Source organism: Talpa occidentalis, unplaced genomic scaffold (assembly GCF_014898055.3).
Source record: "Talpa occidentalis isolate TD23 unplaced genomic scaffold, MPIMG_talOcc4v2.1 talOcc4.17, whole genome shotgun sequence".
Classification (NCBI taxonomy): Eukaryota; Metazoa; Chordata; class Mammalia; order Eulipotyphla; family Talpidae; genus Talpa; species Talpa occidentalis.
In genome coordinates, this window is record NW_023601754.1 from 18,031,751 (window position 1) to 18,056,019 (window position 24,269).

At 51.8% G+C, this 24,269-nt stretch overlaps 1 protein-coding gene across 2 annotated transcripts in view; it reads left to right on the forward strand.

Moving 5' to 3' along the window:
- CMIP (c-Maf inducing protein) overlaps positions 1–24,269 on the forward strand; it is a 198,206-nt gene that overhangs the window by 100,902 nt on the left and 73,035 nt on the right. Inside the window, exon 2 of one of the 2 annotated variants that reach the window (XM_054697019.1) lies at positions 21,311–21,436. In XM_054697019.1, the coding sequence (XP_054552994.1) occupies positions 21,311–21,436 (126 nt within the window). Of the gene's footprint in view, positions 1–21,310; positions 21,437–23,855; positions 24,020–24,269 lie in introns of those variants that run through there. The other variant, XM_037516223.2, reaches the window with a different exon arrangement.

A 24,269-nucleotide genomic window follows, 5' to 3' on the forward strand; every position in this document is an offset into this window, starting at 1 on the left:
TACAGCAGAGCGGCTCTTAGGGTCCTAGAAACCCTCCTGGCCACCCCATAGTTTGAAGCCTTTGGCTCTTCCTTCTTGAGCCGCCTACAAACCTTCTCGTCGCCAGGACCACTCTCCAGACTTTGGGAGCCATTTTCTAGCCTGAAAGTAATGTGTCCCTTCATGAGAAGGGTCACCTTGAGCCTCCTTCCTGAAGGAGACCTGCAGAAACTTGCCAGGCCAGTTCTGGGGTGTTTCAGTAGGGAGTGGGAAGGAAACATGGGCAGGGATTATTCTAGAATCAGACCCCCACACTCCCCAGAGCAGTGCCTGCCTTCGGTTTACCTATCAGGGCATCACAAAAGTTTTGTCAAAAACCAGGGCTCCGCCGCTTTAATAAAACACAGTGACAAAACAGGTTTGCCAAGTACTGAGCTTGGAGAAATGTGGTCCATCCACATCTGGTGGGGCAGAAGTCGTCCCTTCTGCTCGTAGGGTTCTGGAAAGGAGTTGGGGAGCAGCGTCCTCACCTGCCTTTAGACACACCTGCTTTATCGGCCCCCATCCCAGTGCCACCCTGTACAGCAGCTTTATCCCTCCATGTCCCTCCCAGGTGAAGGTTCTCCCTCCCCCCACAACCCCCCATTGTTTGAACTCATGGACCAGGCACTTGCACACACGGTCTCATTGCATCTCCTCAGCAGTCCCATGAGGGCAAGGCTGTAATCAAACCACTCGAGGCAAGGTAGGCACTGAAGACTCAGCAAAAGGGACCAGAGCCGTCCTGGGCCCTGGGCAAAAGCGCTCAAATGCAGATAATGTCCACAAAACACAAACTTCACCGTTTTATTTATTTATTTATTTATTTTAAATTTATTTATTTATTTATACAAGCACTGGGTGCTGTCAGAAGCGCGGGAGGGTGAGAGAATTCACCAGAGCCAGAGTGGGGAGCAGAGCAGGCAGAGGGACCGAAGTACACTGCTGAGGGGAGCAGCGGGCTGCAGGAGAGGTCTGCGCGCCATGTGGGACCCTCCTCCGGTGGCCTGGGAGCAGCCGGGCATCGAACCGGCGCTACAGAGGCTGCAGGCAGCCTCGCAACCCAGCGCTCAACCGCTGCGCCACCAGGGAGACCCACTTCACCGTTTTAAAGTGAAGGATTCAGTGGCATTCACAAGGTTCTGTGCCTATTGCCTCTGTCCAGTTCCAGAACATTTTCACCAACCCAAAAGGCTCCATTAGCATCTGTCCTCATTCCCCCTTGCTGCCCCCAGTCTGGTCCTGCCCCTAGGACTCTGCTGCACTGAACACTCCATACCAGCTGAATCCGCCGTATGCAACCTTTGTGAGGGCTGCTTCCGCCAAGCATGATGTCAGGTTCAACCATGTCGTAGGAACAGGGATGTTGCTTTTATGGCTGAATACTATTCCGCTGTATAATAGACCACATCTGCACTGTCCGTTTGTCCACTGGTGGATGTTTGTGTTGCTTCCACATATTGGCTGTTGTAAGTTCCAAGTATCTGAGTCCATTTTCGGTTTTTTTGATTGAACCTAGCAGGGGCATTGTTGAGTTTAGCATCTTAGGAGCAGTGTCTTCTGCAGTCCTTGACAGTACTCCGAGGAAGCCACAGATGGGGAAACTGAGGCACAGAGTGATGGAACCGCTGACCTCACTGATCAAACAACTCCAGGGAGGCAGAAGTGGGATTTGAGCCTAGGCTGGGAGTCTGACCCCCAGGCCCCAGAGTTCCTGCTCTTTGCTTCCTTCCAGAGGGCCCAGAAACCGAGGGGCCGCTCCCCACGTGGAGGAAAGCCCAATTGCTCAGCACAGCGCCCTGGGAATTCCTCCCCAGAATGTTTATTGGCCGACATGCGTGTTCAGGCCTGTGGGGCCAAGGCATGCTTTTAAAGTCACTTATCAGACAGGGCTTGAAAGGGGCAGGGAGTGCGAGGGGCGGGACCAGGAAGGGTTGGTCTGGGAATCAAAGGGCTGCCCTGAAAGGCAGTAAGTGGCCTGTAATTGCTCCCTGGTGGTCAGTGGGAATGTTTTCAGTTGCAAGGAACGCTGCTCTTTGAGTCAGCAATGGGCCTCATTGCCGGTAAACAGAAGAACACCCCGCTTTTCCCCACGTCACTTCCCAGCAAGCGCACCCATCCAAACCCAGCCCAGAACCCCAGGAAGGAGCACGCTGAGAGGTGGTGGGTGGCTGCCACTCACTGAGTTCACGCTTCCATTCCCTCGCACCTCGGGGCACAGTCCTGACCAGTATATTTCTGGGGGTTCCCCACTGTGGGACTCAAAGCCATGAGTTAGGAGGAAGAGGAATGTTCCTGGACTGGCATGGTGTCCTCAGAGAGCAGAAACCCAGCAGTCTGGGCACTGCGCGAAGAGGGGAAGGGGTGGAGAGTGAGAATTTGACTGTACAGCTTCAGCGGCCAGGGCCGCCGCTGCCCCTGGAGCTCCTGATGGTGGCAGTGTGCTCCAAGGCATGCTCGTCTGACCGCTGTGTCATCAAGAAAAGGGCCTGTGTAACGCAAGGAAAGAGGAGACTTTTCTATCTGCAATTATTAAAATTTCTCGGAAGGGCCTTGGCACTTGGAGGGTAAGCTCCGGCTGGCGTTGCCTCTGACCTTGGCCACCCGACTGGCAGTGAAAGAGGGAATTGTTCTGCGGCTGCAGATGGGTCCTCCCTGCCAGTGGTGGGGCTGCCTGGCCCCTTTGTCTCCCCACGAGTGCGGGCAGAGTTGGAAAGTCCTGGGCTGCACGTCTCTGTGAGCAGCCCCCTAGTCAGGAGTTTGGTCCCCAAGGTTGCCCCATGGGCCTCTGATCCAGCTGTGGACCCCGAGGCAGCAAAGGAGGCTCTGTTCTGTGACCCTGGGCACAATCAGCCACCAGGCTATTCTCGGTGTGAGTTGAGCAACCCTCCCGGCTAAATCTGAATTCTTTCTCGATCACTGCCGATTTTGCATTTTAAAAATAAACTATTGGGAATACTTGTCCCAGAGCACAGAGGGGCCAGACCTCAGTGAAAGTTGTCCACAGCGTTTCCTGCAGTCAGGTCAGCGATTTGGAGGGCATCGGCGGTTCCCCAAAGAGGGGCTGTTGCCTCCATGTCCCTTCTTTTCTGTTGCCCCTGGTCGGGGCCCAGTTTTCTTTCCTTTGGACCCAGGCTCCTCTCCCCTGTCTGTCTTGGAACAGCTGCTTGAGGGCACTCCTTGCACGTGGGCTCTGGGCAATGCCAGGGCATCTGAGAAACCGCGTGGAAGCTCTGAGTACAGGGCCAAGGGGCTGGGTTGTTCTGCGGTAGGCAAAGCAGGGCTATCCCCCGTCCCTGGGTGGACCAGCCAGATGAGTGAGCGATGTTTTAGTGCTCCCGTTACATGGGGCTGTGGAGAGGAAGGCTGAAAGCATTTGAAGATCCAGACAGGAAGCCTTTGCAATTCTAGAGGTAAAAATGAAAGGTGGCAGAATAGAACAGAGGGAGTAGAAAATCGTGGGTGTACAGAGGGGGCAGAAGTAGCTGGATCTCATGGTACTGGTTGGGACTTTTGACTAGGCCCGGATAAGTTGGGCATGTGGTTGCCCCAAACCAGGCTTGGGAAGGCAGCTAAGAGAGCCCAGTGGACAGGCTCAGCGTGGGGAGTTGATCTAGAGGAACCTGGAGGTTATCCAGGTGGCCGTGGCTAGCAGAACATCCCAGAACTGCTGGGAGCACTCAAGAAATACTTGATGAATGACTAGATAAATGGTGAGCCTGAAGCTCAGGAAACAGACTCTTAATGCAGTTTTTTGATTATTTATTTCAAGTTGAGTACAAGGCTGGGTATGTGTGTGTGTTCACGTATGCTTGTGTGCGTGCGTGTGCGTGTGTGTGTGTGTTTGTAAAAGCGTCCTTCTCTCTGCAAAACAAGGACCCTGTTTTTATGCAACATGGTCATAAAGTTTTCTGTTGAAATTGATAAGGCCGGGCCTCCCTGGTGGCGCAGCGGGTTGAGCGTAGTGCTGTGAAGCTGTCCACAGCTTTGCAGAGCAGGTTCGGTTCCCGGCTGGCCAGGGAGATTCCTATATGGCGAGGCAGACCTCTCCTGCCTCGCCCACTGCTCCCCTCAGCAGTGCTTTCAGTCTTTCTGCCTGTTCTGCTCCCCACTCTGTCTCTGGTGAATCCTCTCACCCTCCCGTGCCTCTGGCCTGTACCCTAGCTCTTGTATAAATAAATAAATCTTTAAAAAAAAAAATTGATGAGGCCATTGGTCAGGCGTAGCAGACACATGAACGCCGATTGATGGCAGTGGTATCCATCCAGGCTCTTCCTGAGAGGGAGGCTGCTGCTCTCGGAAGGGAACTCTGTTTCATCCTGTACAGACCAGGGTGGCATCATCCATCATCTGAACTATCAACACGTGATCCGATGCCAGGGCAGGGTTTTCTGCTCCTGAAATGGCCTCTGAAGGAATCCCCCGAGACCCTAGTTCTTGCTCTCTGCCCAGAAAAGGGACGCCTGCCTGCTGGCTGGGGTGGCGTGTGTGGAGCCCGGACACCTGCACGTGAGCCTCTTCTTCGATCACCTTGGCCCTCGTTTAAAGGAGAACAGTCTCCAAGCCAGCTATTCCCTCATCCCCAAGTCTGTGAAATTCTTAGAATTCACAACATTTATTTTGAATTTCTTTTTTTAATTGAGGTGGCGTTCACATCACACAACAGCAGACATGCTCAGGTGTACAGTTCACCAACCCTCAGTGCCTTTACAGCCTTACATGGCTGTCACCTCTCTCTCTCCCTAAAAGGCCCGTTAGCTGTCACTCCAGGTCCCCTCCCAGCCCTTGACAACCACTAATTTGCTTTCTGTCTCTATGGATTTATCTATTCTCCATGTTTCATGTGAATGGAATCACCCACTGCGAGGCCTTTTGTGTCTGGCTTCTTGCATTTAACATAATGTTTTCGAGGCTCAGCCACGTCTAGTCTGATCTGCATGTGTCGGTATAAATCCATGCCACTTTGCGGAGATGTTCAAACCACAGAATTCGCTGGTGTCCTAGGCTGTAGCACCTCTCTTCCCTGGGCCGTGGCAGGTCCCCCACCCATCCTCCTTCTGCCCCAAGACCTCCACTTTACCCCTTGGTCTAGCCAAAGCCACAGGACAAAACCCACACAGCAGCTTGTTAGCCTTCCTAGCCCTTTCTAACTCCCATCACCTAGCCCTCCCCTTCCTGCACTCCAAGCTGCAGCCACACCCTGCTTCCTACTCTTCGCCAAACAAGTTTTTCCTCTTGCCACGCCCCCTCCCCCTCATCCCCTTCCATCTCCTTGGTCCACAACTCAAGACTGAACGCTGCAGAACTGGTGATAGTCTATCCCCACAGAGAGTCAGTCCCCCTCCTGAATCCTCACCCCATGCAAATAACCTTGTCCCCCATTCGTCATGAACTGGAAGAGTACAGGACACTGCCAGTGATGTTTGTTGAGTGAATGAATGAGCCAATGAATAAACAAATGGCATTCTCACTCTCAGACTTCATGGCTTTTCTCTTGCTAGCTTCTGTGATTTGTCGTGTTGTCATTTTTTCATGCTTCCTGAAATGACCCAGTCTATGTCTGCTTCTTCTCTTGTGTTGGGGGAGCAGATTTTTTTAAAGAGCAGTTTTAGGTTAACAGCAAAATCAAGGGGAGACAGATACTTCCCATATACTACCTGACCCCACATGAGCAGTTTTCTCCACTATCAACAACCCCCACCAGAAAGGTGTGTGTGTTATTACGTTGATGAGCCTGTGACACATCATAACCACCCAAAGCCAGTACTTTCCATTATGGTTCATGAATGTATAATGACATACGTCCATCATTATGGAATCACACAGTATTTTCACTGCCTTAAAATTCCTCTGTGCTTGGTTGTTGATCTCTCCCCTCTCCCAACCCCTGGTGACCACTGATCTTTTCACTGTTTCCATTACTTTGTCTTTTCAAGAATGTTATGGTGTTGGAACCACAAAATATGTAGCCTTTTTAAATAGGCTTCTTTTGCTTAGTAATAAATATTTAAGATTCCTCCAAGTCTTTTCATGACATGATAGCTCAATTCTTTTTTAGTGTTGTGTAATATTCCACTGTCCCAACGTGCCCATCTATCCATTCACCTAGTGAAGGACATTTTGGTTGCTTCCAAGTTTTAGCAGTTATCAACAAAGCTGCTGTAAACGTCAGTGGGCAGATTTTCTTGTGGACATAAGTTTCCAAGAGCTGATTTGTAATGATTGCAGAGCTCCCCCTCCTTCTCTGTCTTAGGCTAGAAAGATGGTTCTGATCCTGCAGCCCAGTAGTGCGGTAGAAAGATGAGCGATCACCTGGACTGTGTATAAGCAGCTGTGTGTAAGAACTCCATCACCTGCCCCTGAAACCTGGCTGGAAGCTTCCGCCCCAGGCGAGACCCGAGCCGAGACCAATCTGGGATCCCCACTTGTTATTTGAAATGCCAGCTTCTGGCTGCCAGTAGGCTCTCCGTTCTCCCAGAACTGTTGTGTGTATTTGTCTCAAATTATACCCTGTCTGCCTCGAAGAGGGTTGTGGTTTCCAGAGCTGCGACCCCTGCGAAGTGAGGCAATCAGGCACTCTTGAAGGATGGAGCCCTCCCCTGCCTTTCTTCACTCTCTCTTTTTCCCCAGTCACAGATTAAAGCCTCTTCCAGAGATTTTAGGTACACTTGCCCACTGCAGTTGCCTCTAACAAAGGTGATGTCCGTGTCAGTTTTGTGCTGTCATGTCTCCATCCAGTGGTCTCACTCTGGCGGAGGTGAGGATGGGGTTACCCTTGGGAAACAATGAGCTGGGGTGCCCCTTGCTTGCTTCTCCAGTGTTAGCTCTGTGGGGTGGTTATTATTGTCTCCTTCCCTATGAAATCATCTGCCGGTGTCCAAACCCAACATCCCGCTTCTCTTATCTGCTTTACTTGCTTCCCTTGAACTCATCACTTGCATCTTATGTATTTTGCTTATTTATCTTATTTCCTGTCTATCTCCCCCATAACACAGGAAATTCACAAGAGCAGGGATGTTGTTGATTCATGGCCCACAGTAGGTCCCCAATGCTGCCTGCCCTGAAATTGATGAGCTCTTAATGTGTGCAGGGCATTGCACTAAGCAAATTACACCCCCCCGCCCCTGGGTCCATCCTGACAACGACCCCAGCAGTAGGTTCTGCTGCAACTCCACTTCCCCTATGAAGAAACTGAGGTTCCAGCAGGCTAACTTGCCCTCTAATCCAGGCCCCAGGGCCTCCAAGAGGCAGAGCCAGGTGTGAAGTCAGCATGGCTCCTTCGCCATTACAATTTGAGAAAACATACTCTGAACTCAGTCTTACTTTCACATGTTTCTACTCTTAGCCACAGCTCCTGCCTATGAGAGAGGCACATGCGCACGTGTGTAGATAGAGGGTCATCTTCCTGTCTACAGACTTGTGCTTATGGGCAGGGATGGGTCTCCTCACGGCCATCCCCAACTTGGCATGTGCCCGGCACACAGGGGCTCTCTCTGCTGCAGGTGCCTGACAAGGGGAAAAACAGAGCAGTTCTGAGACCCCCACCACACCTGCGTGCGTCATTGGTGTCATTGATCCAGAGGAATGTCCTTTTTGCAAATGCAGCTTTTTGTTGAAGTGCGTCAAACACCCACAGAAAAGCACACAAATCTATTTGCAAACATTGAACATGTCCTGGTAACTGGTGTCCAGATACAGATGCGGAGCATGACCTTCTCCTCCCCCAACCCATGCCCCAAACCTCCCTGGTCCTCTTCCTGCCCCTGCTTTCCAAAGGTAACCACTATCCCAGTCTTTGTGTGTGTCTGTACTTCACATAAATGACTTGCATGGTGCAGGCTCTTGTCTTTGAAACTCATGGCACCACTACCAGAATTGCAGCAAAGTCCACTTTCACTGCTCTGTGGGTTCACTGCTCTGTGGGTGAAGCTCCAGGGTTTGCTTACACCTGTCATTATCTGTAGGCGCTAGGGGTTCTGTGGTGAGCCTTGAGACTTGTCTTGGTGACCAGGTGTACACACTTCTCATGGGGACACGAGGGACTGGATATCAGAGAGGCAAAGGTTGTCAGCTTGAGCAGATGATGCTAAGTGCTTTCCAAAGAGCCATTCTGATTCCTACTCCCACTAGCAATGCATGGGTGTGTGGGCCTTCCACATCCTGGCTGTCACGGGACACTATCATTTTTTTCCCATAATTTTTTTTGAAGATTTATTTTTTTTATTTGTGTACACTGGAGCTGGAGTGTAGGCCAGAGGCATGGCGGTGGGTGGGGAGGGGTGAGGATTCACCAGAGACAGAGTGGGGAGCAGAACAGACAGATTGACTGAAATACACTGCTGAGGGGAGCAGCGGGCAAGGCAGGAGAGGTCTGCTGTGCCATGTGGGTAGCTCCCTGTTTGGGGATGGAACTCATGCTACAGTGGCTGCCAATAGTAGCTTCATAGTGCTGAGACTTAACCCCTTGCACCACCAAGGAGGCCCTCCTGTAATTGTGTGTGTGTGAGTATGTGTGTGTATGTGTGTATGTGTGGGGTAAAATACACATAAGATAAAATTGACCCTTTTTAACCTTTTGTAAGTATACAGTTCAGCAACATTAAATCCATTCACACTGTGGTGCTGCCATCACCAACGTCCGTCCAGCTGCAGAACTCTGTTCATCTTGCAGAACTGAAAGCCTGTCCCCATTAATCACTAACCCCAGCCTCGCTCCCCCAATCTACTCTTATCTCTGAGTCCCACCACTCTGGACACCTCATGTAGGTTGGGTGAGCCTGTCTTTTTGTGACTGACTTATTTAGTGGAAGGTCCTCAGGATTCACTCATGTGGTGGTATGTCAGGAGGGCCTTCCTCCCTAAGTTAAATCATGTTTTATCCATGGACAGAACACGTTTCGTGTATCCACGCATCCATCAGTGGACACTTGGGTGGCTTCTACCTTTTGGCTGCTATGGATAAAAGCTGCAGTAAATATGGTCATGCAAGTAGCTCCAAGTCCCTGCTTTCATTTCTTCGGGGTATGTGCCCAGAACTGAAATTGCTGAATCATGTAGGAATGCTGGGTTTTGTTTCTTGAGGAAACTCCAAGCTGTGTTTCATGCTGGCTGCACCCATTCAGATCCCCCCCAGGGCTCCATTTTCCCCACATCTTCACCAACACTTGTCACTTTCTGGATCCTGTTTTGGTCCACTGGCCCTCCCAATGTGTGTGAGGTATGGATAGTATCTTTTCTTTCTTTTTTTTTTTTTAATATTTATTTATTTATACAAGCACCGGGTACAGTCAGAAATGCGGGAGGGTGAGAGAATTAGAGAATTCACCAGAGCCAGAGCTGGGAACAGAACAGGCAGACTGACGAAATACACTGCTGAAGGGAGCAGCGGGCGCGGCAGGAGAGGTCTGTTGTGCCATGTGGGACCCTCGCCGGCAGCCGGGGGTCGAACTGGCGCTGCAGAGGCTGCAGGCAGCTTCGCAGCCCAGCGCTCAACCACTGCTCCACCAGGGGAGGCCCAGTATCTTCTCTTTTGAAAGCTATTCTGAGAGGCATGTGGCTATTATGTGGCGGCTCGTATTTGCATCCAGAGGAGTGAAGTTTTAATGAATGTGTCTGGATATCCACCTTGAAATTAGCCATTACATTGTAGGTTGCAGGCGACACAGAATTCTGTCAGGGTATCTTCTAATCATCGTGGCACTGCCAGTATATAGTAGGCACTCAGCGCATGCTTGTTGTGTTGAAGTAAGTTACTAGCGAGAGAGCAGATGTGCATTGGGATACCAGAGAGCAGAGGACATGGCAAGGGCACCCTTAGATGGTGGAAACTGAAGAACTGAACCTGCTTCCACAGAGCCTTGACCACTGGTCTGAGGCCTCAAGGACGATTCTCTTTGCCAGAAAAAGACCTGCTCACCCTCCCAAATTCTTGTGCCTCTATCCCCACCCAGCCCCACTTTCTGTGTCTGTAGAGTAGAGGAGATGGCTGTAATCTGAGACGCATCCAGGGCAGAAACAGCTGCTGGCCATGACCTCGAGTGGGCCCTCCCAGGACCGCAGGGGACAGCAGAGCCCATGTTGCTTTCTGACCAAACGCATCCATGTCCAGCACCATGGGATGAGTACAGGGCGGTGCCTTCTGGAAATAATGCATCAAGGGGGACAGGCCTTCTCCTGCGCCCTGGGCATAGCCCCCCATGCAAGGCACTGTCTGTAGTCATTTTTAGTATGTACTTTTGTCTTAGAGCTTTGTTTACCCCATTCACTTGTTCCCTGCCATGAAGACGCCCTTAGGTGATCTCAGCAGATTCCCGAGTGAATTCTGGGCTGGGCTGTCCAATCAGTGCTCAAGGCTGGTTTCCAGAACAGGAAAACCCAGAGATGCCCTGTGCTTTTCATCCCCAAGAGCCTCCTTCTTCCTTCTTCCGCCCTTCTCTGCAGCTGAGGGGCTGCCAGTTGCTGTTGTGGCTGCCAGCATCTTTATGGTCCCCATGCCAGGGCTGACCCGTAACCATGGGAGATGGCCGAGGGCGGAGTAGAGGCTTGGCTTACCATCTCTTTGCAGAGGAAGGCCTGCAACCCTTTGCTGACTCATCTGTAGCCTAGGAAGAGTAGCGCCACCCTCTGCAGACCCTTCTAGTGAGGACAAAGGCTCTGCAAAACCCTTCCCTTGTTCATTCAACCACATATTCAGGCTCCCTCCCTCCTGCCTCCCTTAGTGTGTCAGGAAGGGTGGGGTGCACTCCAGATGCTGAGCTCATCTGTTGAGCGATAGATATAAGAAAGAAAACAGTTTCCTTCAGTGATGGCATGTATGGTGATAGGTTGGCAACTGCAGGGATGCCAAGTCCTATGGGGCAGGGGTGTGTGAGGAAGGGTGAGGGTGGGTACCCGAGGCTAGAATCTGAGGCACTGATGGGCGGGAGTGGCCGCTGCGAGCAGTTATTCTGAAACCTTGTTCTGCTTGGCCCCCGCGGTCCAGCTTGGTCTCAGAAAGGGCTGCAGTGTGCTCATGAGAGGCAGCCCTACCCTGGAAAGTTTAGGAGTGCCCATTCGGCTCTGCCCCTCCCAGCTGAGTGGCTCTGGAGAGTGAGCACTTGAATCTGAGCCTATTTCCTTGTGTGTGCTGGACTAAGACATCATTCTCATTCTTTTTCTCCCTCCCTTGCTTCTGGCATTTTCTAGACATCTTTGCTTATGGAGGGCACTGTCCCCAGCTGTCTTAACATTCTCAGGTTCTCCAAATGAGACTGTCATGCTGGCTTATTCCCATGCTGTTGGGTGAATCCAAGAATCTGAGGAGCTTGGACAACTGGGGGCTCTGCCCTGGTCTGGCTGCTCCTTGGACCCCAATGGGATAACTTAGTAGCCCGCCTCATCCAGCTCACCAAAACACCATTCCCACCAGGGTCCTAACACTGGCTCCCTACACTTCCGTTCCCTCTGCTGGGAGTGCCTAGAGCACTCCCATCTCACCTGAAGACTAGCTTACAGGTCACTCTTAGGTAGCCTGGGCCTATATTCCAAGTGTTCTTCCCCAGCCCTTTGAAACTTTTACCTCTCAATTATGGTGCTTATCATGTTGTGTGGTTGCTACCTTTTGTACACCTGTGCTTCCTCTGCCCCCTCCCATCTGGAGGCCCATGTTGGCATCTCGGATTCCCAGGTCAGGCTCTGACAGAGCAGGTTGGGGATGTGGTGTAGTGGATAATGACCTCGCCTCTCAGTCAATGGCGAGGTCTTTCGCTGACCAGTGTGACCTGAGGTCCCTGATTTAGCCTCTTTGAGCTTTCCTTTCTTCCTCTACCACATGGGGGTCCTGCCAGAACCCTCTTGTGAGATATCAGCCAGCCAGTGGCTGTAGACACCTTATCTAAGGGCTGGCTTGAATCATGTGGGCTGCTGTGATCCTTAAAAATGTAGCTGACTCGTTTGGAGACATGCTGACTGTGGGTCACAGTCCTCAAGAACCTTGATCAACAGCTCCGGTGACACAGATGCCAAACTGCACACCCTGGGGACCCAGATTTCCATCATCGTCTCATGCCAGCAATGGTGACTGGGGTCGCAAGGGTCTAAACATGAAAATATCAGTCCTTCGCTCTATTATTAAACCTCTTGAGACATTTGGCCATAAAAGGGGGCAGCTGCCATGGTCAGACTCGTGATTAATGAGCCAGAATGTGCCTCCTGACCGTCTCCACGGAGCGCCAATGGGGAGAATGGCCTTGGCCTGCTCACTCACCAGCTCCTCGAGGGCCCCCCTTCCTGAAGGTCCCACGGCCCCAGGCGGCCCCTCCCATGGGCAGTGAGGAGAACAGGGCTTGAGATGGGGAAGAGGAAGTAGACAAGCCTGGGGGAACCAATGTCTATTCCTGGGATGCCATCTGGGATCTCCCCAGACTCTCTGTAACTGTGGGGTCCTGCTGGTCCTCCAGAGTGAATTCATCACCCCCTGCCTCAGGTCATCTCCAAGTTGTTGCATCTATTTGGAGTAGCCCATGGGTGACGCAGGGACTTGGAGGGCGTTGGCCCAAACCCCCATCATCTTTCTTCTTGAAACTTGCCAATAGTCACCTTGCACACTGAGCACTTCCTTCACACCTAGTTCCATGCTGGGACTTTAACTCTTGGAACTCAAACAAATGGACCTACAGCTCAGCGTGTCACTACCGGCAGCCCCCCCAGTTTTCCGTCTTGTCAGGCCTCTGTGAGTAGCCCCATCATCAAGGGCCAATCACAGGTACTGATACTGCCCTCCTTTCAACACTCTCCACACTCAGGACAGATGTGCTATCACCTTCGTGTATTAGGATGTCATTCAGGGACCTTAAATTTACCACGTGGGACCCATGGAAATGTTAACTTTTTTATCTGCCCAGCGTTTCCCAAGCCACTGTACCATAGCAACAGCACCATCTGACTGTTCCAGTTCCTCCATGTCTTCTCCAGCACACGCTACTTTTTGTTTTTTGTTTTTTGTGTTTTTTTTAGTAGTAGTCAGTTTCCATTGTATCCTATGGGGTGTGAACACTACCTCACATTTACAAAGAAAGTGAAGGCTCAGAGAAACCAGGTGACTGGCTGAAGGCCACACAGCCAGCAAGTGGCAGGCCGGGATTCAACTCTAAAATGTGTGATTTTTTTCAAAAAGTCTTTTTATCAAAACATAACCACTGCTCAGTAAAGCACACAGACCATGTCCCTCCTGGTGCATTTTAACTTCACGCACTGTCACCACCAGCCAGCATCAAGACCTAAAATAGTACAGTCTTCCAGGAGCTCCCTCTCGCCCCTTCCCAGTCCTGCCTCCAGGGATGATGGTGGTGGCATCACACAGTGGTAGAGCCTGATTTCCGACTCACAAGGCCCGGGCATGAGGTCTGAAGACCCAGTTCTCTCTCCGACTCTGTCCTGAACAGCCCTGTGTGCTTAGACAAGGGTTGACCACAGTCCCTGCCCCCCAGGAGGGTTTTGGATTCCAGGGGGCTGGACAAGCCATGCAGATGTGTGAGGCAGTGAAGGAAGCCAGCAGGGGGCGCTCCCAGCACACACAGTCCTGGCTAGGGCTGGGAGGGGCTGCTGGGGGGCTCCATCCACCCTCATCTATGAAGGCTGCCCAGTGTCACCCTGAAGTGCCATGCCCCAAGGACACAGATCTCTGTCCCCATTTTCCTGGGTCTTTTGTCTCCTCCCCGACCTGTCAGCTCCCCTTGCATGGGATCGCACATCTTGGGTGCTACCTTCAGTCTCAAGGGGACTGTGTACTGGCCACCTTTTGGGTGTCAGACACTCACAGGTGGTGACTGCATTGGGCAGTACAGACCCAGAGCATGTCCATCATCACAGAAAGTTCTATCAGACCCTGCTGACCTAGTGTCACGTGGGCCACCTTGAACAATGTAACACACAAGAGATATATATTTTTTTCATCAGAAATATCCTCTCTGGAAACCAGCTAATCTTACTTTCCACATCATCCTAATGGTTTTGCCTCTGGCTTCAGGGGCTTCAGTAGGCGCAGTGACCTTTGGAGAGTGGGGTTTTGGCAGTGGCTCATAGGCAGCAACAGGAAGTGGCCACTTGGCATCAGGAAAAGGAAGGGAGAAACATCCAGACAGACAGACGATCATCCAGACTCAATCCCGAGGCCAGGCCATGCGGCCACAGAGCTGGGCACAGGGAGCTCTGTGGTGGGTGGTGGTAATAACCGTGGCCCTGGGGCAGCAAGAGAAGGTTATGTTATGTTCAGTATATTTTCAGAAACAAGGGGAAGGGGAGTGTGCAAGGCATTCGCGGAGATTTGTTCTGGGACCTCGGCCCAGACTGGCCTGGTGAGCAGCAAATGGCACCTGCTGGCTGCTTTACTTTTGCTGCCTGACTTTCCCTTTGTGGGGTTAAAGACCGTCAAAATATTTTGGCCGCTTTTCCCCAAATGAGCATCCCATGGGTTTTGCCCAGGTAGAAGCTGAACATTGGTGGCTGGGTGGGCCCTCCCGAAGGCGGCAGATGGAAGGCAGACTCCCAGACCACGTGCTGACTTCTCCCAGTGCTAGCCCGTTCCTGCACAGCACAGCACGCCTTTGCCACGTGTGAACACGGCGCGCACGTACATGGGCTTTTGGCGCTGACTGGAGAGCACAGTCTTGCAGGGGGTGGGTGAGATTGGAATCCTGGGTGGTCTCTTAAGAGCAGGGGCCTGCAGCAGGTCATCACCTCAGTCTCTTCTTCTGTACCATGTGGATTAATAGGGATACGGGCGGCTCCCTCATGGCACTACGTTTAGCTCAGCCCTCAGCCTACGACACCTGTTCCTCTCTGTGGGCAGGACCCTGTGAGGGTTGTGTTTGCAGAGCCTGTGACCTTCCACGTCCCTGAGATAATGTAGCAGGCTAACCGGCCGCAATAGCCAGAGAATAGGCACCATCAGCTGATGAATGGATGCAAGACGTGGCTTGTCCATTCAGTAAAGTACTATTCCACTACCAAGAGGAAGTCGACAATGTAAATGAGCCTCCAAAGCATGAAGGGAGAGAAACAGGATAGAAAGAGGCACAGCAGCATCGGAGTTCATTCGCATGAAATGTCCAGAATAGGCAAACGCAGTGACACCAGCAGCGAGGGCCAGGGCCTGGAGGTGGGGGAATAGGAGTGGCCTCAAGTGGACAAGGCAGCTTCCTCATGGGGTGCTAGAAAGAGCACAAGTTGGAGGTGGTGGCTCCACAGCACAGCAAGGGCGCCGAGTGTCAGTCGATAGCTCATCTTGAAAATGGTGAATGTCTAATTTTATGTCATGAATTTTATCTCCATTTTTTAAAAAAGAAGGTGCAGGAGAGCTGAGGGATGAAGCCAGTTACTTCACTTGCTCAGTCCAAGCCACCAAGGCAACAGTGCTGTCACTATCACTGCTGTTGGTGGTGACAGTCCAGGGTGGGGCGGGAAGGGGGGGTTCCTGTCCTCCATCTTGATAGCTTTCCTTTGAGACTGGGGTTTGTGGGTGTGTGGAGGGGGACGAGTAAATCCTTCCTGGTGCCAGTGGGGCAATACCACATGGAATCGGCAGCTTGGGTTCCACAGTATGATGACCCAGGCGACGTTCCCACATGGGGAGAGGAGACGCATCCTCAGGGTAGGCACCGAGCAGGCTACCTGAGCTGAGCTGACGCTTCTGCCCCTATGGTCCCCCAGATAAGCAGCCTGCTGCTCTAAGCTCTGACCCCTCTAGGAAAGGTCTACCAGTCTCCCCTTCCTCCTCTGGCCTTCAAGCACCCCTGGGGTTGTCTTCAGACCAGCTTCTCCTTTCTGGAGAAACTGGGGTCTGTGAGCCACCTGCCCTGCTCTCCTTCCCAGGAACAGCACTGGGCATCTTCCCAGCATGAGACTCGAGTCAGCCTGGAGCTCATCTTGGGGGCCTCACACGTCAAGATTCAGATTTGCTTTTAGAGCGATCGCCATGGAAACCGACAGGCAGGTTTGGGCAGCAGGGAAGCTGGCTACCCAGAAAGGCAGGGAAAGGTGAAGACTGGGGACCTTGGTCCAGCTTCCCCAGAGCCAGGGACCCTCTCACAGACATCTGCGGCCCCTCCACCCTTGGGTGCGCTCGCGTCATGGGCACTGACTCCCAGGGGACCACCCTGAACTCACCCATGTCAGAACATGGCTCCAGCAGGACTTGGTCCACCTGGTGGTCCAGAACAAAGCTCTCCCCCCACACCACCTCCCCCCCAGTTCTCTTTAATATCTCCTTAATGAGAGCAATTTGGCAATAACGTAAAATATGCTCTTACCCTTTGCCCCAGTAATTCCATTTCTGGGAATCTGGCCTAAGGAAATAATCCTAAATATAGAGTAGAAAAACATGTTTCACAAGGATGTTCACTGTGGAGTTGTTTATAATAGCATAAAACGAAACAAACGCGATGTCCAGTAGGAGGGGAGAGAGAAAACAAGTGGTGCCTGGAAATGTGGCCACCAGGAAGATGGGCGTCCTGGAGATTGTGGCTTAGCATGTAGGACACACATGTCAGTTGTGCAAAAAAGCAATATGCAAAAAACCCGTGAGCCATATAGTTTAGGCTCTGCAAAAAAAAAAAAAAATAATACTATGTGTGATTTCATCTTGAAAGATTTCGTTCTAGTCATCATCTTCTAAATGATCTTGCAATATTGACGCCCTTGCCTTTTGTAGTGGTGTCTGAGCTGGAATTTATGTTCACTAAAATTTACCCTTTTGGGTCTATGAGTTGGGCTAAAGGTATGCAGTCCCGAGCCAGCACCGCCATCTAGACACAGAATATTTCCGTCACCCCAAAGAGCGCCCCCAGGCCCTGTCACTGGCCCCTGCTGCTGGCAGCCTCTGGTCTGATTTCCATCCCTCAAGTTTTGTGTCTTCCCCAGATGTCATCAGCTGGAATTTCATAGTAGGCCTGGCTTGCCATGGAGACACAGATATTAGTGTGCTTATTTCTCTGGATTTCCTCACTCCCCTCAGTGGAGAATTTCGTTTTCCCTTTTCGTCTCTCAGCCTTCACTCCATCCAGGAATCTGCCGCCATAGCTCTGTGCACCTCATTCACATGACCGGGGAATTACCAGTTACCTGTAAAGCCATCCCAAGTGTGTGAAAGTACCGGAAGCAGGAGGCGGGGGTCAGCGTCAGCTCACCTCTAAACCCATAGAGCGGCGTATAGGGGCTTTCCTTCCACTCTGCCCCTTTTCCCAGGCAAGCCCCCTGGATTCCTTTTGTATAGGCTCAGATTATTGTGGGGATAATAAGAATGATGGTGGTTGCACCAGTTAATTTTTCTTAACAGACCTCTTCTTTAGAACACTTTGAGGGCCTCCCTGGTGGCGCAGCGGTTGAGCGCTGGGTTGCGAAGCTGCCCGCGGCCTCTGCGGCACTGGTTCGATCCCCGGCTGCTCCCCGGCCACCGGAGGAGGGTCCCACATGGCGCGCAGACCTCTCCTGCCGCCCGCTGCTCCCCTCAGCAGTGTACTTCGGTCCTTCTGCCTGCTCTGCTCCCCGCTCTGGCTCTGGTGAATTCTCTCACCCTCCCGCGCTTCTGACTGTACCCAGTGCATGTATAAACAAAACAAACAAACAAACAAATAAATAAATAAAACATGCCTCTATTAAAAAAAAAAAAAAAAAAAGAACACTTTGAGATGTGTGGAGAGTGTGTGGAGCCCCGTGTTCCCTTGGGGCCCAGCCCTGGCTGTCCCCATCTCAATATCTTACACCCGCGTCACAGCTCAGAACCAACATCCACAGGCTGTGATGGGAGCCCGCCTTAGTTTTTACCTGTACGTCTCTGTTCTGCACGTTGACTCATCGTGTATCGGTCACCTCTTGGCTGGAACAGTTGCTCAGATTTTCCTTGTTCTAGATGAGTCCTGGTCATGTGTTTTGACAAACGTCCCTTGACTGGGGTTTGTCTGTTTTTCTCATGCTTGGGCTGGGATTGTGGGTTTTGGGGAAGATGGCCCCAGAGACAGTTTTTAGTCTTTCTCACTTGTTCATTTAATCAGTATGTTCCAGATGCTGTGCAGAGCCCTTGACAAACTGGATCTCTCTTAAGGCTCCTGATAATTCTGTCCATTGAATGCTCACATTGGGGAAAACAGGCTTGAGAGGTGCCATGACCTGTGTAAAAACACACAGCAAGTGGCACTGATTCTCAATACTCAGTATTTAGCCAATGTGGCTTCAAACAGTGGGAAGGCAATACATCTCCTGTCAAAAAAAAAAAATACATCTAGTATGGATTTATTTATTCCCTGCCTTGGCCACCAGAAGCCTGTGTTGCTAGTTCCAATCAAGAAGACATTCACACAACTAACACAAGGTCATGGGACAGGCAGCCCAACTGGTCAGCGAGCCCATCCCCGGGTCAAGTTAGTAGTGGCCACGTCCTGCAGCTCATTGCCATGGACTTGGCGTGGCCATGGGCCACGACAGAGCCTTGTCTCAGGGCCTCTGTGGAGGCTGTGGTGGGAAATAGAAGGCTGTGCTCCCAATGCTTGGTGCTGAAGAAACAAGACTGTTCGTTCTCTTGGTTTGGATCATCAAACCCATCTCCTGGGGTCACACTGTGCTCCGGCGGGGGTTTTCTGTGTGTGTTTTTACATCTCTTATTTGGTGTGGTTGGCGACTTTGCAGATGCACCAGTGGCCGCGTCTTGTCTTTTGGCCTCCGGGAGGATCAAGGGGCCCGCCAAGGGAGAGAGGCCACCAAGGAAAGGCCTTGGGTGCATCCATTGTTGGCCATTGTCTCTTAAAGAATATTTCTGAGAAGTTACTATTTTTAACTCAAATTTTTAAAAATAACCAAAAATGCATCTTCCCAAGTATATTGTGGGTAGTGATTATAGGTTATACATAGATGAGCCACTTATTAATTTAGGAAGATATTCTATTAAGAAAACAGCAAGCACCTCCTCAATGTCAGGCACGATTTGGGCACTTGGAATAGATAGCTTTGAAGTTCTGTTCTTGTGCTGAGACACCATCAGGGGAGGCAGACAATCAGCCACACACAGTAAATATTTGAAGTAAGCTCATAACTGCTCCCCTGGTCCCCTGGCTGCACTGATATTCTCAGGACAAGATGTGCTGTGAGACCTGAGTCATCTATTGCCGAATGTCGAGAGCAAGGGAAGCTGGAATAGGTAGGAGGGTGAGGGGAGCCCACACGCTTGACTTCGGGAGGTGCTGACAGGAAGAGAATCCTCTTGGTTAGCAGGGCAGCCACCTGCATTGGTGTCAAGGGGGGACTGTGAACTGGTGAGATGGTGGGGTGAACTTGGCTGCTACATACAGACACACACACAAACACACACATGCACGCACACACACACACACACACACACACTCCACATCCTTGTTACTCACCTGGACTGTTCAGGAACCTATAGGCTGTTTCTTCCCTGCTTCCTCTCTCTCCTCCCGAGTCTCTTCTCCACGCAGCAGGCCCAGAGATAGATGAAGCTTGCTGAAAACTCCGGCCCTGCTCCAACCGCCCTGGAGTGACCCTGGCCCTTGGCGGTGACAGGCCTCTCCCAAAGTGGCATGTTCCTCTCTCCAAGCCATTTGTTGCTGCTGGTCCCTCCCTTCCTTTTCCTCCTTCCTAGACACTCCCAGTTTGGTGCTGCCCGGGCCTTTGCACTGACTGAAGACCCTGTGATACATTTCCCTCCCTCTTTCCATGACGCTCCAGCTCCCAGCCCTGTCACCACACCTATTTACTTCTTGGTCAGCACTCACTGTTCTCCAAAAGTTTATTTACTAGGTATTTTGTTTTCATGCTGTCTCTCTGTGCTCCCCAACCCCAGGCTTCTGCCTTACTGCTGTTTCCCCAGCACCCAGCATGGGGCCTGGAACATAGCAGGTGCTCAGTAAATGTCTGTCAGATGAGTAAGCAAATGAATGAACAAATCAATCGACCAATCACTCTTACTGCTGAGCCTGGTGACTGGTTACATCAGGGAAACAGAGATGACTTAAGCCCTCAACCCTCTGTGTCTCCTCTGCCCCACCACAGCTCAGCATTAGCAGATAGAACTCGAAATGTGAAGACCTCATGGAGGTTCTGTTGAGCCCCCACTTGCAGGCAGTGGTCACGCTCAGTGGTCCGGGCAGCCAAGTGACCTCGGGGGCAAGTCGTGTGAGCTCAGCTTCCTCACCTGTGCCATAGGGTGGTCCTGGATCCTGCTCCATGGGGCTGTTGTGAGGGTTCAGGAGCTGCCTCCTGGCCTGTACCCGGGCAGTGCATGGCATGTGAAGACCATCGGTCTTCTCAACTGTACTGCCCTCCCTCCGATCTTGGTGAAGTGTGGCCTCCTGGGGCCATTGGCAAGGACAGGTGGCTAGTGTATCCCCTAGTGCTTCTCTCTGTTGACAGTGGGACTCACTCAGACCAATGAGTGACTTGAGTCTCTCTTGCCCATACTTACCTGGCATGGTCTGATAATGGCCTTTCTTGTTCTTTCTTTGAGTGCAGATTGTAGGGCCCTCGCCATGGGCCTGACCTGGCAGAGCTTGTGGCCTGGCCAGATGATACTCGATACCAGTCCAAATCACCCAAGGGTCAGGGCATGCAGGCACAGGGAAGGATGTGTTCAGGGGGGGTTATGGGGCTTACAGAGCCACAGTTACCCCAGAAGTCATGTTGAACTGAGACCTAGAGAGAAGAGGTGATGTCAGGAATGGGACAAAGGTCTGTTTGGGACAAGGAGCCGGCAGAGTTGGAGGCACTGTCAGCAGACGATGTGGGGGTACAGATAGGAAAAGAGGGTGAAGACTAGGATTGGAGGGCAAGTGATGCCTAATCTCTGGGACTTTTCGGGGGGAACAGGAGCTTGGATTTCGTGATCAGACCAGTGGGAGCCATGGAGGACACTGAGCAGGGCGCAAGAGGTATTAAGTTTGTTGTCAGAGCATGACTATGGATGCCAAGTGGAGAACACACATCACTGGGGGGAGTCGAGGCAGGGAGACCAGCAAGGAGGCGGCCCCTGCTCTCCATGCAGGATAGGGCGGTGGTGTGGACATGGAGAGAGATGACTGTGCCAGTTCCACCCCATGCTGGCCCCTTGATTTCCCCCAGTCTAGTTCCATGTAGCCAGATCCTACCAGCTAGGAAAGATGGGTTCCTTTGGCCTCTGGAGCTGTTGGGTGACTGTACCACCTCAGTTTGCTTGTTGCCATAGGGAGGACTTTTCTGGAACCTTCATTTGAGGAACATATGTTGTGCCTGATCTTGTAACCAATGCTTGTCTCTTCTTTTTTTGCTGCAGCCAACCGGGTACATGGAAAACTCAGTCTCCTACAGCGCCATTGAAGATGTTCAGCTGCTGTCCTGGGAGAATGCCCCGAAGTACTGTTTACAGCTGACAATTCCTGGGGGAACTGTCTTACTGCAGGTAGGATAAATAAACATGACTAAGCAGTTTCTTCTCTAGCCCCACATACCCGCCCTCCTCTTGTCCCTCTGAGGGAGACAACCAACTATCAGGAGAAAAGCTTGTTTAACTTGGGGTGTTTTTTCCTCCAAGTATAAGAAAAGTATAAACTGGCACTTACTGGGGAAAGAAAGGCGGGGGGATGCACACAGATTGAGCTCCTACCTCATTCCTGTCAGCATTCAGGGTCTTTACATGTTGCATTTTATTTCTCTTAATAAACCTGATCCCAATTGCATAGGTGAGGGAACTGAGGCACAGGGGCGAGGCATGTAGCCTTGAATGGCTATGAGAAACAGCAGATGCATCCTTTTGCTTTACTTCTTATAAGGCTTTTGAGACTGATGGAAATACAAGCTATCTCCTCGGAAAAGTATGCTGTTTGTGTGCATTGACCAGGACACTTGTTGGAAATGAAGCAAACATTATTCAAACTCTTTGATGCAAAAAGAGAATTTGATGATGTAACTGTATTAAAGCAACTATGACATCTAAGAAAGGACCTCAAGCATGGCTGGATCCAGGAGTCAAATGATGTCATTAATACTCAATGTCTCTGTCCACCTCCTGCCTCTGTTCCTGTGGGTTGGCTTTGTTGTCAGGTAGGGCCTCTCCATGTGGTGGGAATGGTGAACTAAGGACAGCCTCCAGCCACATTCTTGGGGTTTGTAATCCTTCAGAATGTGAGTCCATTTTCCTTCCCATAACTTTCTATAAAAACTCCCAGAACATTCTGGTTGGCTCCGTTATATAGTTCCTCGTACCCCAGGAAAGGCTCTGCCCTGGAGTGCGTGCCCACTCTTGATCACAGGTGGCTGTAGATGCTGATTGATGGCCCTCCCAGGACCTCGTGGGTCGGGGACAGGTGGGTCCACCAAGAATGTTGGCAGAAGAAATAGCAGCTGCTGCAGTACACACACAGACGTATTTTGTATCATTTCAGGGAGGGCCATTGCAGTTTCCAGTGGACCCCAATTAGAAGCTCCTCCTCTAGAGACAGTCTACTCTCTCATCTTTGGTTTTCCTGGCCTTTCTTCGTGGCAGCGTTTCCTTTCTAAATCTGTCTCTCCAGGGAGACCTGCTCCAACACCAAGGAGCTGTTCCTTAAAACTTGTTTCAGAAGTGGCTGCTGGGTTGTATATTGGTATTGGAGCTAAGAGGCAGGCTGTTGGGCCTCTGAAGGTACCGAGCTCGCCCGAGTTGAGCATAACAGCTAATAAGCTATAAAAAAACCCGTTCTTGGAGGACACCAGACCATGCCTGCCTGTCATTTCTGCCTTCCATCTCTCATACTTGACATCATTTCCTGCCCTCAGTTAGCATGGTGTTGCCCTCTGTCCTGCTTGCCCATGTGAGGGCTGCAGCATCCAGTCTTGAAGGGGCAGCTAGTTCAGGAAGGTGAGCTGGGCAGTCCCAGGAGCCTGTGGGAGGCTTAGAGGGAGCAGAACACCCAGAAAAGCCCACGGAAATCACAGAGCACTGAGCAGCCAATTGCCTGTGCTAGGGAAGGAGGAAACCAAGCCCCCAGCCCCATCCTTGAAATGCTCCCAGGCCCTCTGGGGAGACAGAGCCATAAACAAATGACTGCAGAGATAACTGCTAAAATAGAGGTATGTCCCTGAGGATGGGGAGCCAGGAGCAGGGAGTGACTCACTCAGCGAGGTCCCGGAGCAGGCTCCCTGGGGATGACTACATTTGAGTTGGGTATTGAGGGATGAGTAGGAGTGTGTAGGTTGAGGGCACACACTCTGGACAGAGGCAACATGGATGCAAAAGCCTGAATGTGGGGGAGGGGATATTTATTGTCCTGGAGGAGAGGGAAGGGGCCTTAGAGTCCTGTGTATGTGTCCAGAGGTGTTGGGTCACTGTTAGGCCTTGTTCACTGAGTGAAGAAATCATGGCTATATTCTGAGGGCAATAGGGAGCCACTGAAAGCTCTTATGGGGTAGTAGGACAACAGAGGGATGCATCTGGTTGTAGAGCAGAGGGGACTGGATGGAAGAGTGCCAGAGGGAGGTGGGCAGGAGGAAAACCTTCAAAACTAGAGGAGCAAGAGCCTAAGCTCCCCCTCTCCCTGGGTGTTGTGGTCACCACTGTGCTAGGAGGAGGGCCGTGTTGCTTCTGGGGCTGGAGGTGTCACTTGGAGCCGTGGGACTCCAAGGAAGGCCTAAGTGTCACTCCCCCAAGGGCAGAGAAGTAGTGAGGATTCCAGGGGTGTGGCTCACTGGGCAGTGCCCAGATGTCTCTTTAACCCAGGCCGTGGCCACAGGCCCGGCTGTGATGACTCGCAGGCTGGGGCTGTGTTAGGCGGTGGCCTCACGTCAGCGCTCCCCCCCGCCCTCCGTTGCACTGACGAATGGACGGGCGGGCCTGCAGCAGCTCCAGCACCCCCCTGGGGTGCTCCAGTGGACGGCAGCCCACACAGCCCAGAGCCAGAGACTGGAGCAGAGAAACAGGAGGGGGAGGAGGTGGCGGCTGGCAGCTCCTGGGAGCCAGAGCCGGACTCTGAGGCAGCCTCCACCCCATCATCACCCCGGGATCCAGGTGGGTGCAGCCCTGCCCTGGCAGCCTGCTCTCCCGTGCTGTCATTCCCATGGGCTTCTGTCTAACTTCCTTCTTATTGTCCCCCTGTTCCCCTCCCTCTGTGATTCATGGGTGGTGTGTGGCCTTCTTGTTATATAAATGGATTCCGAGTCATCTTGGATGTGGACTCCAAGCTGGGAGGCCTGCATAGTTGTGGGTGCCTGGAACCCAGGGTGCTGCCCTGAGGGGCCAGTGGCACCCTCCTCGCTGT